This window comes from Candoia aspera, chromosome 1 (genome assembly GCF_035149785.1).
Source record: "Candoia aspera isolate rCanAsp1 chromosome 1, rCanAsp1.hap2, whole genome shotgun sequence".
Classification (NCBI taxonomy): Eukaryota; Metazoa; Chordata; class Lepidosauria; order Squamata; family Boidae; genus Candoia; species Candoia aspera.
In genome coordinates, this window is record NC_086153.1 from 217025161 (window position 1) to 217041531 (window position 16371).

Consider the following 16371-nt stretch of genomic DNA (forward strand, 5'->3'; position numbering starts at 1 on the left):
CCCAAACATTATTTAAAGAATTTGGTATCATCTCAGGTAATGGTTGTAAAACAGTAATCCTTCTAACCACTTTTTTAAAAAAATGTCCTTCATTTTCTTTTGCATCAATTTTCCTGATTTTATTAAATATTTTGCAGAATTATTGATGTGCATGGCTCAAATGGAAAAGTTGAAGCATTGGTATGAATTTGACAGCTAAGCAGTCCTGCTGAAATTGATGGATGCAATGCAATCCAGGAAAAACTAGGGTTTGCATTAGTAGCACTTAATGGTGTTATTGCTGATGGTGGTAACTGTATTTCCAAAATTCTACAGATACTTAGCTGCCGTGTAAAATAAATTAAAAAATAAACTATGTTCATATAAGCCTCAGTCTCCTATTTCCAAGAGCATGCTAGCTTCTTCACTGGACTGCAGAAAAGCATCACAAACTTTTCACTGCAGGTTGCAGAAACAGAGATGGAATAGGCTTATCCTTAGTTAAAATATTTCCATCCTGTTACTATTTTCCCCCACCCTGTGGCTTACTGTGTTTTCTAAATCCAACTGATTGTGGCTTATTCGATGAGCCATAGTTAAGCAACCATTGCTTAGCATAATGCATGGACCCAATTATATTCCTTCTTGCATTGTTACAAAATTATTTTGTGTGATTCCCTGATATGCTTCCATTCAAAGTTATTACTTCTTCTATTGCTGGATCCTATCTTATTTCTATGTCTTTTCTCGCTAAACCATATCTACCCAGAATACATCGGCCTTCATGAAATTCCATTTCGATTTCTTATCCTGCTGTTTTAGATGACAGCTGCAGAAGATCAAGGAGAACTGGAGCCAGGACTCAGCATGTTCACATTTGCTGGCATATAGTCCTTTTACACTCCCTCCCCAAAGAGCTATTTTTGAAAAGGAAAGCACTGTTGTAGCTTGCATCGTTTTTTTTAAAGCACTAAGTTATGTGTACTAAACATATATTTCAGATGGGTGATGGACTTAGAGTGCTACTTGAATATGTTGATGGTAGTAGTCTAATATACTTTGCACAAAGCAACGATTAGCAAAAAAGGTTAAAATCACTTCCCCTTCTAGAGAGCTATTACAGGAAGGGACACCATGCCTGTTGGATAAGAGCAACACACAGAGTGCTTTGAAGAAGAGCTGAAGGAAGCAAAATGCCTGGGTCTGCTCACAGTAGGGATCTCTAAAGCTCGGAGGAAAAGTTTCAGAGATCACTTGTTTTTGTTTACATCTACATGCTGGCGATACTTGGAAGCCCCTCTGCTGATATAAGTGTGGAACCTTAAGAACACAGGACTTGTTCCGTTCCTTATCTTACCTCCAAAGATCACGGTGTAAAACTCTATCTATGCTGTGCCTTGTTTTATAAGTACATGTTGGTGAAAGATGCAGACACAGAGAGAGTCTTGTAGTATCTGATTATTTCTGAAAAATTAGCTGTATCCCGTATTCCCATATTATGGTTTCAGTCATGAGAGTGATTTGCAGGAGAATTAAATGCTGCAGGTTAAAAAAAACAACAACCCTTTGCTCAAGAAATCTAATCTTTATGGGTAGTTGCAGCAGATGACACATTTCTCAATTAGTCTTCAAAGAATCACTGCCACTTCGGATATCCAAATTCAGTATGAAAGTACAATTCTGTACAGGTAAAACTGGTACGGGATCAGTGCCTAGGCTAAACTTAAATATGAATCCATTAACAACAAACAGTAGTCTTACTATTTGTAGTAACTTCAATTTATTCATATATGGATTATATATCAGCCATATATGATCTTCATCTAATGCTTTCCTCCTAGTGTAGTTATTAATTTATGTATCATGCTCTTTTATTCATTTCTCCCCTTCTGTTTCAGGGGAACACTGGAATTCTAATGGGCATGTTTTTGGTGTCCTTCGTCATCTTGGTGGCCTTAGTGACTGTCTTGTCTGGCATTGGGGTTTGTGAACGATGTAGCATTGGAAGTGGAGGAGTCTATTCAATGATTTCTACTGTCCTTGGAGGTCAAATAGGAGGGACCATTGGCCTTCTTTATATTTTTGGTCAGGTGAGAATAATATTTTCATCTTTCCCTTTATGTTCAAGGCAATAATACACAAACTTTGCAAATTCTGTTGTGTTAGTTGAAAAGATACATATTCAAAAGAAAGTGTACTGGTGTGTGATGAAAGATAATGTTGCTTAAATTTGTAATTTCTTTTCTGAAGTACAGCTTTCCTTTATTGTCTGGATGCAGTTGAATCAAATGTTGCCTTCTCTTTGAAAATTCTTTGACAGCCTGGAAAGTAAAGTGAGGATCCATAAAAAGCATTAATTTAAGATTATTTTTAGTCCAAGTCTTGGATCCCAGGTATTGCTCAGAGAAATGTTCCAAAGGAAGATCTGAAAAACTTAGAAGTATATCACATTATCTGCTAAACCCCAAAGTCTTCACAAAATGGAATTTAAATAAATGCAAAAATTAAAACTCAAATGAAATTAAGCGCATCTAAATAAAGATATTTAAAAATTAGGCTGTATCTCTAAAACTAGATTTTAGAATCATCTTGCACCTGCAAATTCTAATTCTAGGTGATCTGCTTAAAAACTGAATCTATTTACAGCAGTCAACGTATTTATTTAGTACAGTGTTATTTAATAGATAACATACTGTTCATGGTACTTCCAGCCTCTCTTCTCTCTGTTTTGATTTTAAAAAAATATTCATTTGATTAAAGAAAATTAAATAGGAAGCTGGAATGCTGCAAAGCAAAGAGTCAACCTTCAGTCTAATTTTTATTTACACAAATGCCCCATGTAGACCCCATAGGCATTCTTTGGAATAAAAACAGTGGGGAACTATAGCTCATTGCTCAAAATATGCCCCCCAATACTTCCTTGGTAATGTATATCCATTGCTTAAAGGAATGATCTGCGGCAGCCCCAGAGTTAGGTTCTTAACAAAATTCTCAAGATGCCGCTGAGTATGATGATGAACTCCATGTCAGCCCAGTTCAGGGGAAGCTCTGAAACTCTATAGTTTCTCACCTTATGTGCATGCTTCTCAGATGTCACACAGGGCCACGGGCTCTTCAAGTTAGCAAGCAGAGGATGACCCACCCAGCCTTCTTAAGCCTTCAGTTAAGCATTGGCAATGCATGGAACAACTGCTTTCACCTAGCTTTTAACTTCCTGCAGTGAGCTCTCCAGGGTCCTGGCCATGCTTCGTTGTTCTTAGAGCTTGTTGATGTCTCTTCCTTTCTCTCTGAATACCAGTCATTAGCTAGCTTCATTTGAGTGCTCAGCCAAGCCAGGACACAGTCTCACTAGTTTGCCTTTTGGTAATAAAAATGTTGTAACTTGCCTCACCCATCATGGCAGCCATTTTGTGGATAAGCAACCCCTACATGGTAGCCATTCCCATGGCATGCTCTTAAAATTCCAAATGTAGCCACCCACTCAAAAAATTGTCTACGCTTGTGGTAGACATCCTTATAGTAGTATAATACTTCACCTCCCTTCTATCAAAAATGTTAAATGACCAATCATGCATTCTTATTCTGGTTTCCCATTCAGACCACAGGTGAGACCCAAACCTGTTTAGTTTCAACAAGCTTAGTCTATATTCTGGGGCCTTAATTATTTTCAACACCCAGCCATGAAATTAATACTCCTATCAGAATATTTAAATGCAGAAATAGTTCTTTTTAGTACCACACAGAAATCTATCATTGATTCCTACATAAACAACAATTTAAAAGATGATAAAAGATTATGCATGCTATGGCTCTTTGCCAGAATGTTGTCCATATGTGTGCTGCTGTATTCATCATAAAATCACGCCATTGGCATATCTTGGAAACTAGATTTATAGAATTTATCCTTTTAAGGATAAACAGAATTTTAGCAAAATATTCTAGTGCCATAATTTAATAAAATTCTACTGTGGTAGCCAAGAGGGAGCTGTTTTTCAAAGCATCATAATACTTTATCTGTAGATGTAATTATGGTATTCTGCAACCATCCTGCTACATTAATTGCTTTTCCTGGTTTTGAAAGTGAATCAACTTGACTCATCAACATCTGTCAAACATTACTCCATCTAGGAAGCTATCCAGGAATGGGTTTTCCAGGTTTTTTGGTTTAAAATAGACTTCTGATTAGCCTTGGAGGGTTCATCTCCATTAGATGCCTTTCTTCACAACAGAGAATGTTCTGGGTGATATTCAGAGAGGGGAAATACTTTCCCTCAGTGTGTTTCAGTGTCTGGCCAGAGTCGACTATTTCAGAGCATGTACACTTGTTCCTCAGGAGCACCTCTCTTTTTTTAAACCCTCTTCTAGATATCAAAAGATTATTATTACAAACAATCCATACTTACTGCTGCTTGTGCCACAGGACTTCCTCTTCTTCCTGCTGTACAAACAAGCATCTTCCAGATACCCTCCAGACAAGTCCTCATTCCATTAGCCTAGGGTTGGGATGAGGATAAAGAGATCCATTTGACCATGGATTGCTTGTGCTGTTGATGGATGGATATAGGAGAGCCAGTTTAGTCTAGTGGTTAAGGCACCAGGCTAGAAACTGGGAGATGGTGAGTTCTAGTCCCACCTTAGGCATGAAAGCCGGCTGGGTGACCTTGGGCCGGTCACTCTCTTTTAGCCCAACTAAGAGAGAGTGACCAGCCCAAGGTCACCCACCCGGCTTTCATGCCTAAGGTGGGACTAGAACTCACCATCTCCCAGTTTCTAGCCTGGTGCCTTAACCACTAAACTAAACCTCACAGGGTTGTTGTTGTGGGAAAAATAGGAGGAGGAAGGAATATTAGGTATGTTCACCACCTTGAATTATTTATAAAAATAATAAAGGCTGGATAGAAAATAAAATAAATAGTTGGGTCAGAATCTAGAATGAGCTTCTGTAGTTGTTATTAATGCCTGAGGCACAAACCTTTTTCCTAAAGAAAAATAGAAAATGAGATTCTTTTTGACTTGCCTTGTTAATACTGCTTTAGTTTATTATTCTTTTGCAGTGTTGTTATTAATAGAGCCCACAGCAGGCCTTTAACCTTCCTGAGAATCTTGTGTCCTCCTCTGAGTTTTCTCCTACTACTGAAGTCTGAGTGCCAGAGCTTCCAAATAATCATTTTTAGACAAAAAATAAATAACATGTTCATTGTCCTCCAGTTCAAACAGCTTAGTCTCTTCACAGGTGAAAATATTCTTCAGTGTGTTGCAGGTGCTATGTATATTACTGGATTTGCAGAATCCATCTCTGACCTCCTGAGCTTCAGTAACATTTGGGCAGTAAGAGGCATCTCCCTTGTTGTCCTGTTGGCCTTGCTTGGAATTAACCTGGCTGGGGTGAAATGGATAATACGACTCCAGCTGCTGCTTCTCTTTCTACTGGCTGTTTCCACGTTGGATTTTGTCATTGGATCTTTCACACACCTCAATCCAGGTAACATTTTCCTGACTCTTCTAATCAGGAAGATAGCCATCTTAATGGATGAATGAGATAAGTTTGTATCTATCTGTATGTTGATTAAATATGCTAATATGAAAATAGTATTTCTAAAGCAATAATCTTTCTTCCTTTATATTTACATGAGGCATTTGTTTTTATAGTCTCTCTTTCTCTCGCACGCAGAGACACGCCTTTACAACATGCTTACTATTTTCAGTTTTTTATAGGAACTGACTGAAAGTGATGTTTAAAATGTCCTGGGCAATTAACAAGTAGAGCCTTTGTAGTCAGTTAAAGTATTTTATAATTCAATCCAGTATATTACTATACAGAAATAAACCCAAATGAATTCAGTTGAATTGGAATAGATACACAATTAAGTAATTGAAGAAAATAATCAGTTGAAGACTCCTCCTCCTAGTGATTTTGGATGAGGTTATTATGACTAAAGAGTTTCTTTCAGTGCTTGAGAATTTCAGAGCTAAATAAAATTATAAAACAGAATGACTCAGGAGGTTATTTAAACAGATACACCCAGCTACAGCTGTTTTAGCCTAATGAACATCAGGGCTGGATTTACCCAGACATTTCATCTGGTCATCATGTTAACTGCTTCACTTACAGAATACCTGCTGCATGTTCCAACCTGTTTTCTTTCTTTATTTTTTTAAAAAGTCACTCTTCAATTGTTTTTTTCATAGCCCTTCCATGCATTGCAGAGCATTGTGTGTTTCAGAGTCATAGTATTATCAGTTCTACTTGTGAAAAAGTAAAGGAAGCTGCACACTACTTTTACTGGCTGGGAATATGAGGCTGAGGAGTTCCCTGTATGAAAAAATAAAATAGAAGGGATAAATTCGTGCTTATTTGATAAGATCAAGTGCACAAGTATAAGATGGGGAATATGTGGCTTGTAAAAAATCATAGAATAATAATTGATTGCAAACTGAATGTTAGCTAGCAATATGTGGCTGCAAAGAATGGAAATATAATTTGGAGCTGCATCAATTGAAGTATAGGTAGTCCTCACTTAACAAGGGTAACTGGGGCTGTCAACTCTGTCACTAAGTGAGACGGTCATAAAGCATGACATCATGTGACTGTGCTGACTTATGATGGCAGTTCCAGCAGTTCCAGTTGTCATCATTAGGCAAATCCCATGCATCTCAGAGTCCCGTGGTCATGTGATTGCCATTTGCGACCTCCTGCCAGCTTCCCCATTGACTTTGCTGGTTGGAAACTGGCAATGAAGGTCGCAAATTGCGATTATGTGACTGCAGGGCACTGCAACGTCATAATTGCGAGCCAGTTGCCAAGTGCCCAAATCACAATCACCTGGCTGCAGGGTTGCTGCAATGGCTGAAATTACGAGGAATGGTCATAGGTCACCTCATTCAGAGGTGTTGTAACTTCTGTTGCTGAACAAGTGGTCAATGAACAAGGACTACCTGTATAATTTTCAAATCACTGTAAATGAGTTTCACTTTATTTGGTCCTGAGAAGAGATGATTGAGGGAAATAGGAGAGCACTCTTCAAATACTGAAAGGATGTCACACAGAAGAGGGTGATGACTTGTTCTGTGTGACTCCAGGACACAAAATAATAGATTTATGTTACAAGAAGGCAGATTCCAACTTATAATTGGGCAGGGGGTGGGGAGGTCTTAATAGTAAGGTCAGTTCAGCAGTGGGACCAAGTACTCCAAGAAGTGGTGGGCTTCCCTTCACTGGATGTGTTCAAACAGAGGCTAGACAGCCATCTGTGAGACACGCTTCAATCTGGGTTCATGGTTAGACAAACATCTTTCCAATTCTACAATTCTAAGTTGTGAAATTGATTAGAGAGTAGGAGTGCATTAGGGGTATGCAGAAAATGCAAAAACTTCAAACAATCCATCATCTGCAGGTTCTCAGAACCATTTCAGATTAGCAGCAGTTCTCTATAAACAAGACTGGAAACATTTTGGTCGTTTTGGGTTTTGACTAAACAAAAACTGGAGGGATCCCAGATAATTTTATGGGGTGAGAAGAGCAAGACTACTGGTGCACATTGTTTCTTTTTCCTCTCCTTCCTTCAGTAGCTCCTGGCATGAAGGCTTGCCTGTTTCCAGTCTTCCTAGTCCCTTCCCTCACTTCCCTCCCACCTACTAACACCACTGCTGCCACCCAGTGTCACATAACCACTGGTCTGCCCACCCCCAATCTTCTTGGTGCCTCCCTTCTCTTCCCTACCCTGCCTCCCCTCAGCTGCCACCTATGTATATCCTTGGCTGTTTTCATTCTTCCTCTGTGAACCACTTCTCTGAACAACCACATTTCAGTCTATATCCAGACTAAATGACACCATTTTGTTCTGTGTATGGAACAAAACATCCATGGAGGAGTATGGTGGTAACCTTGGAGAAGAATGCAGGGGTGGTTACATAAATATCACCTAACCCTGAGAGAGAGAAATTCAAGATTGCCCTATCTCGATTCTCTTTGATATAACAGATGGCGCGGGGTGGGTGGGGAGACAGAAGCTCTCAAGATTCCGTTATTATACCCTGCAACAATAAAGTATTGCTCCAGCACTCCTGCTGGAATCTGTTTCTGAAGCACATGTTTTTCAGTGCAGGCACAGACCATCTAAAACCGGCTGTTCTGTGCATGGAATGGAACATTTTGCACATCCTCAGGATATACCAACCTCTACTTTCCTTCAAGGACTGGCTGTCAGGAAAGGACCAAATCATTTTAAAATTGTATCAAATGCACAGAGGAATGACATTCAGCTTTGTACATGTTCAGAGGCAGAAAACTAGACTAAAAAGCAGCCACAGTAGCCACAAGAAGCTTCAGCTGCAGAGCTATTAATTGTCCAAAACATATGGCCTTTGTGCTCTCCCTAACTTCACTCCCAGTTGTGGGCATGTGCCTCATGTTCACAAGATAACCCCAGTATATAACCCCAGTATAATACTGTTTATCATGCACCTCCTGACAGTAACAGTATTTTAAAACCTACCCCTACTACAGTGATTGCACAAACAAGATACTGCAAAGTAGATGCCGTCAGGTGGCTTGAAAAGTCAAATATTTAGCCTGATTACTAGATGAATAGATACTACAGTAAGTCTGGTTTTGTATTCTCCATGCCGTGATTATAGTGTTTTATTTAAAGTTGTTCTATATGATTTGGTTTTTTAAGTGTTACAAGTGTTTATGTCTTATTGCTCACAAACCACACAAGTGTCAACTCTATTTTTATTTATTTGACTATCTACCTTCTTATTGATTTGGTGAATCAAGATGGTTAAGGATAGCTAAAATACAAACTGTAATTAAGAGTGCAAAAAATAAGTTTAAATCCATGCAGGCATCATTTAACAATTAAAAATATGTCAAAAGAGATGCATCTTGACTGACCACCAAAAGACAGAGAGAAAGAATTGTGCTAAGCATAACTCTTGGGAGCACCTTCCACAGCTTGGGACTGGTGCAGGAAAATACCTTTTCTAAAATGCAAGAGAAATAAATTTCTTCCCCTGAGACACTTCAGAAGCTTCCCCTGCACAGCTTCATGGCTGGAGAGGATTGTAAAGGGCACTTAGCATTCATCTTTGAACATGCCACAATGGCAGGAAGCCACAAAGTGATTCTTTGATTAAAAAAAAGGACATTAACTATATCAATATATCTTTGTTGATGCAATATGCCAGATCTAGACTGGCATGGCTCCTAGGCCCAGATTGGGCTGTTCTAGAAGAGGGGAGCCAGCATTTGACTTGGTAGATCCAAAGCTGACTATGCCTCACTATCCAAAAATCGGAACGTTGTTTTTCAGCCTTTACTCAAGCTGCTGCAAACGAGGTCATCCTCCATGGCACTGTTCACTAGCCTGGAAATCGGTTGCCCTGATTCAAAGGGCTTTCTCCTAGGTAAATCCCCATCAGTGGAATTTAATCCTCAGCAAATGTGTATAAGCCATGAAAGACAGTAATTGCTTTTAGGATCACATACACTGCTAGAAATCTGTTTATAATTAAGTGACAATTTATTTTGTATTCTAATTATACCAGTCCCATTTATGCAATTGGAATTTATTTCTTTTATCATGTGCCAAGCAAAATGAAGGGGGATCAATAGTTTATTTAAAGGGGCATATTCTGTAAAACTTGTTACATATAAAAGTAAATGTAGTTACGCAACTAAACAGAAGGTGTCACTTTATCTTCAAATTCCTTTACCTCAGCCTTTTAAGGCTGAGATTTCTTTCTTTTTTGGCCTTGCTTCTATTTGTATCATTCCCACTGATGTAAAAATCTAATAGCTAGGACAGGAAGATGAGTCACCTACAAATATTCTAGTGTCTTTATCTGGAGAGAATTTTTAACAATGCCTATGTTGTGATTCAACTCAGAAGAACATTTCATTGTAGCATTGTAGCCTGTAGCATATAGTTCTGAATTACCTAACACTTGTTTACAATTTGTAAAAGGCAGTTAAGATTATTGCTTGCTTAGGTTGTAACTTTCAGCATTTTTAATGAGTAAGACCTATTGAGCACAGTTAGACTTATTTCTGGATAAATATGCGTAAGATTATATTCCCCTGGGAAAGCATAATTGAAGTCTCTTTGCCAGTGTAAGGTCACTTAATATTGACTAGATATCCCTTAAGATCATTTATTGCTCAATTTACAGAATTTAAACTCAGAATACATTTCTGCAACCTATTTTCATCCCAGAACTTGTGAAAGTAGTGCTGAGATCAAAATACTGCTGTGTATGTCTACAGGATCCATTCTCTTCTTGCTAAATAAATGTGGTTATTTCTTGTGTTTCTTAAATTATAGTTAGGATTTTTAATATGTCTTGAGCAGGTCTTGATTATCCTTATATTCTGTACCAGGTTTTAGCCCTAAAGGGTAGATTACAGGAAGGATGCCCATAAGGGTAGATTTTAGGAAGGATGCACCAAGTTCCTTTGAGTTGGTTCAGAACCAACTTGAGTTGGTTCAATAGGTATTATGTACTTGGAATTTAGAGAAGACTTCCAGGTCCAAGGAGTCTGAGCCCCAGTTTCCCTTGGCTGAAGAACTGAAAAATGAAAAAAGCTGTTTTCTTCTACTATTGCAACTACTACTGCTACAGTGAATTCAGACTGATTTGGCCATGATAGGTAAAGGCATTTCTGTTTTAATAAATAATTCAGAGGAGCATCCTTAAACTAGAAACAAAAAATGCCATAGGCACTGTAAACTGAAATGAAATGTCTAGAATGAGTAAGTGATACAGTAGAACAAAAAACAACATTTACATTTTTGAAAAACTGGCAATTCAGTACCACAAAAAGTGACTGTTTCTGTGATAAAGACTTCTATTGCGTTAAGTCACTGTAAGCAAGAAGATGCCTGTGATGCTTTTCACATAATTTCATGGCTAAATAGCCTTGCAAGGAGGAGGAGAGAATGATTTTTAAAACAGTTTATAAACTAAAAAAGATTGGGTTAAGTCATTCCCAGAGTAATGAGAAAATGAGATGGGGTCTTCTTGGTAGTGGTTCCCCCTAGCATCTGTGATACTTCCCCCACAGAGATACATTTTGTTACCCCTTTATTTTCTTTTAAGCAGTTGCAAAGACTTCCATGTTTTAATTTGCCTTTGATCAGGATGTAGGCAGTGTTTAGTTGACCTTTTGTCTAATATTTCAAATACCTGATTGTTTTTCTTTTAAAAGAATGGGATTGTTCTGTAATTCATAGAACCTTTTCTTCCTTCTTCCCATTCATGTATTCTGTCTCTACTGCTCCTACACCATGATTTGGGAAGTTGTGCATTACCACAAATATCCTCTGTGTGGTATCTAGGTACTAATTTTCAGGTACCTCAAAGAAATGCTCTTCATCAGTGTTTGAAAAGTGGCAGTTTTCTTAAGAAGTTGAAGTTACATGCGTATTTATGAAAGGGTAACATTAATCTCTCTCTAAGCCATATGAATTTCAAAGGCACTAAATGTATATACAGACATTTTTTTAAAAAGAGAGTTGATCATTTCTACAAATGTCCAAGATACGTTAAAAATATCAGAAGCCAGTGCAAGAGAGGAGTTTGTGATATACAGTTTGAATGACTGCAATAATGCAGTACCATTTTGTCCTCTTTCCCTGTGCTGGTATTCTTGGCTTTAATCCTTTGCATTAGTTTTCTACTGTCATTTTTTTAGGATGAAAATCTCTTCCAAGAACTTTGAAGTTGTTGTGAATACAGTGGTAGTCAGGAATATTATATATATCTGTAATTGATGAATAATGCTGGTTTTAAGAAAAAAACTTGAGACATTTTGGCATGTGTGGTAATACTAATAAATAGTATTCATTGCAATGTTCTTTTGAAAGATAAACCCATCTGTGGCTGTAATTGATAATTAGGTTATATCTGAGGCACAAAGATACATTATCTTTGTGCCTCAGGTATAACCTAATTATCAATTTTTTAACCTGCTATAATATATCTGTAAAATAATAGTATTTTATTTATTTTACACAATCATGTTGTAGTACTAGGGCTTTTTTCTTTAATCTTTGTAGGAAAAAAAGCACACAAACTTGTGCACATCCTCCTTATACAACTCAAATGAAATTCACTACGTGATTATGCTTGGGTGGAGTTTCCTAGCTGTATCACTCCCATTTCCCCAAACACACACACAGACACACACACATCAGTATTATCCCAGATTCAGTCACTTCCTTCCCTTTGCTGATTTTATTTTTAGAAGTTGAAGTCAAACACACATTTTTCACTGTAAGATTATTCTCAGATGGGGTCTCCCTATCTCCCTATAAAAATTCTTCAGTCTCAAAGCTTTGTAGCTTTAGAGTGCTAGAATTAGAGGATTCTAGTTGGTTCTCTTTGTAGGACAAATTAAAGTAAATACACCTCTCCACATAGTATCTAAACATGTAGTTTCTTAGTCCATTTCAAAACCAAGCCACCATTGGGTTTGGTTTGGTTTTGATTTAGCGAGATATGTGAACCCAATAGTTGTGGATTGTAAACCATGGGTTGTGGCTTAGTAATTGGTGTGACTCAGACTTCTGTAGCTTGTCACTATGGCATGCCCATTCCTCAGAATCATGTGGAAAGGAATCAGGAGCAGGTCTCAGGGGAATATGCACAGTTTTCCATACACCGTGTGTGAGACGTACTGGGCGATCTTCCAGATCTTGTTGGATTACATTTTCCAGGAGGAAGACTTTGTCTCCCAGGCTTTAAATGTTAATATCTATCCTTTCGGTCATTTTTACTTCTCCTTTAAGTAGGATCAGGAGTGGAGGAGCATAAGAACACAAGTCCATCCCTGATGATAATCCCGAGTGAGCGGACAATCAACAGTTAGGAGACAACTATTTATTATCCTCCTGCAGAAGCTTTGTGTGAGATGGGCGGTGACAAAAATTGAAATATAAATTTTGCAGTTATATACATAATACATATCTTTATGATACATACTTTCAGTATGTCATAAGGCAGACTGATACATCTGAGGAAGGGGGTTGTAGTCATCAAAAGTTTATCCTTGGAGCATTTGGTAGTTGTGAAGTATACATAAGAGACTTTGTTGTTTTTCCTACAATAGGGGGTAAAAGGATTATTTTGTGTCAGCTATTACGATTGTTAGAGTGGCTATGTTTAGGTGCAGACTCTGTGCCACACCCATTAGCAGCTTTCCTCATATTTTTAGCTGTAAGATAGTCTGGGTTTGGAAAACTAGCCACTAGAAGTGGGATGATGGATGATACCTAAAAATAAATGGAAGATTTAGATTCTCCCCTGAATATAGGAGTGGAGATGAGGAAGGAAATTTTGAAAGCTCCAGGGCTTTTTCAGTAGTGATTTTGATCTTATAATAGCCACCAGCAGCAGCAAAAATCAAGCTCATTCCCCAGATTAAGTGAACTTCTGGAGAATATTGCATTAGTGCAAACAGATTTAGGACATTTGTTTTAACAGTGCTTCAGTTAAGCTGTTTGAAGGTTACACTTGAAAAGGAAGACAGATAAAAGCTAGAGAAGCTTCTGGGGGGAACAGTTAACGGTGAATTTGAGCCAGGATCCTTATAAACCTAGGCCCATACACGGTAAAAGAAAGTGAATTTTTAAGTCTTTGGGATAAATAATAAGTTGGTGAGAAATGAATGGATATAAAAAAAAGTCCAAATTCTTCCATTTAGAAGAAGGAATTAATGTATAAAAGGAGCAACATTCTTCACAAATAGATGCAATATCTCTTCTACATAGCTTGCCATAGCTTTTTATACCTGATCATTCTAAGCAAACCATTTCATATTTATTTTTAAAAGAACATGAGACTTTTTCGTTAAGGTTCACCTCTCATCCCTGGAAACCATTTTATATGCCATGTTCTCCTCATGATGTTACCGTGGCGTATTCACAGGGGTGGGCAGGGGTCTGCCTGTTAAAGCAGGATTGCCTCTCCTGTGTTCACCAGGCATCTCACACCCTCCCCCAGGTCAGCTGTCTAGCCCTGAGTTAAAACTGACCTCTTACTCCAGTCTAAACAGAGCAATCGGTGATTTATTCCCTACCGGCTAGTGTCAGTGGAGAGGAAACAAACCCCGGGGAATCCACCTTATCTTGTCCTCATTAAAACTGTCTTGCTCGTCAGGCAGAAGAGAGATTGGTAATTGGGGCTGCCTATTGGCTTAAGGACTGGTGGATTGCATGTTAATTCAGCCATCTGGTGGCACTCAGTAGCTCATCACTGGAGCTACATTAACATCTCCTTCTAGGTCTAAATGTATCTGTCTGGTTTAGCTTTGTGTGAAGCCATAATGTGGTTGTTTGCTTGTGGCTTAGTACATTGGGTGGATATTGAATATTCTGAATTGTCATTTGGAAACTATGATGTATGATTTATTTTGTATAAAGCCAGCCAATTGTAATTTATTTATTATTTATTTTATTATTCAAATTTAATTACCGCCCATCTCCCACAAAAGACAGTTAACTGTGATAAAAACCAGACATAGTGTGACATGTGAATCCAGTCACTGAGTGATTGGAAGGATGTTTGCAGAACTTTGGGTAATGATTGACTGCGTGTCCTTATGACTGAAAGGGACAGGTTCAACCGGAGTTTTCTTTCGTGGCCCCAGAAAGGGCATGAACACTGTCCTAGGAATCAACAGGTAAAAGGTAAGTTCTAATGGTAGGAAGAAGAAAAGCAAAGGGAGCTGGTACAATTGAGTGTTCTACGTTAGGAGATGGAAGGAAATCTTGGAAACCATCAGAAGGATAGAAGCCAAGGAATGAGCATGTTGTATGTTTGTATAGACTGACTTGAAATAATCAGCAGGCCCTTTTACTCTTAACTTATTACAAGCTTTTCTAAAAAAAAACCTAGATCACAACTATCTTTCATAATTGTATTTTTGTTTTGGTTAATTTTACTGAAGTAGTACAACTTAACAGTTCAGACCCATGAGAGTTGACTTAGGTCTGCCTATCTTCATGTTCTTATTAGTTAGAAAAATGACCTGCAAACCACCAACAACTGTAAATAATTTCATGCCTTCTAGATTCTCCAGGGTCTGAATACTTTGATCTTGCCCAGCTTCGTGGGGCTTGACATAAGCCTTGGAAACTCCTTACTCTCCTAATAGAGAGGGTACCTGGTTTTCTGTCCAGGATCTAGACCATGAGCGCACCCCACAAACCATCTGTTGTTTTGGAACCATCTTTTATTGTAAGAACCATCTATGATTGTGTCTTCTTAGAATGGTTCATTGCAGTGTTTTTACATGTGCTTCAGAAGCCAGCATCTATGAAAACAAAGTGTTTTTTTTTTTCTTTATGGTCTGCTTTCAGTAGGTCTCATGTATTCCGTCGAACCCTAAACAACAGTGAAAAGGGCTAGGCTGTATGTGTTGCCCCCCCTCTCCTTCTCCTCTCAATGTATCCCATCATCCTAGTCCCTACAATGTATCCCATCATCCTAGTCCCTCCTTGATCTTCCCAATGCCTTCCTTTGCCTCCCTTTGTCACCACTGCTGCCACTAATGTCCCAGTGCAGCACATTCCTTTTTAGCAGATTTTGTCCATTGAATCCAAAATCTACTAAACTAAGATCTGTTAAACTGTTACTGTATTAATATAATATTAAGAATATGATAACAATGCAACAGAATACCCCCATTATTATTTATTAAATGTTTTATTATGTATTAGATTTACATGGCTACTCACCTCACAGAGAAACTCTGGGCAGCTAATACAGTAAAAACATCAACAGAATAATAAATGGCAAAAATAATGAAAGCAAAGAAAAGCAAAGACTATGTGTACATATATATATATACACACACACACACACTTATATATATATATATATATATATATATATATATGTCTAACTATATAATACAAAGAATTCTAATACAGGAAATTTTGTGTCTTTATCTGAAGCATTAATTTTTCATGGATACAAAGTTATAGAACACAAACAGACAAATTATTGGATGAAGTATGGATAATATCTCCTTATGCAAATAAAAGAATCGTATGAAAGAACAAAACATAGGGATCTTGAAATATACCTTAAATACCAATATAATCTAGTTCCCATTCTATAATTCTTAGGTGCACTGTTTCATCAATATATTATTTTGTTATATTCTAATTACAGAATATTTAACTCCTTTAATATTTACTATTGCATCTGAATTATTTTTGCATATGAGTCTTGTTGCTGACACGACATTTCTCCCTTTATTTATTAGATAAGGTGCATTATCTGGAAAAAGAAAACACACACCACTATTTCTTAGGTTTAAATTCAGCAGAAGTAATCCATCATCTTGAATAAGGTTAGCCCTGAATTGCATCCTGAAAGGTACAA

The 16371-nt window shown here is 37.8% G+C and overlaps 2 protein-coding genes across 9 annotated transcripts in view; both read left to right on the plus strand.

The window, feature by feature from the left end:
- The window catches only part of LOC134487154 (mucin-13-like), a 193621-nt gene that overhangs the window by 24145 nt on the left and 153105 nt on the right, over positions 1-16371 (plus strand). The window lies entirely within an intron of this gene.
- The window catches only part of SLC12A8 (solute carrier family 12 member 8), an 83526-nt gene that overhangs the window by 18151 nt on the left and 49004 nt on the right, over positions 1-16371 (plus strand). For all 8 annotated transcript variants that reach the window (XM_063288758.1, XM_063288760.1, XM_063288759.1 and 5 more), the window contains exons 4-5: positions 1878-2069; positions 5230-5461. In XM_063288758.1, the coding sequence (XP_063144828.1) occupies positions 1878-2069; positions 5230-5461 (424 nt within the window). The remainder of the gene's footprint in view (positions 1-1877; positions 2070-5229; positions 5462-16371) is intronic.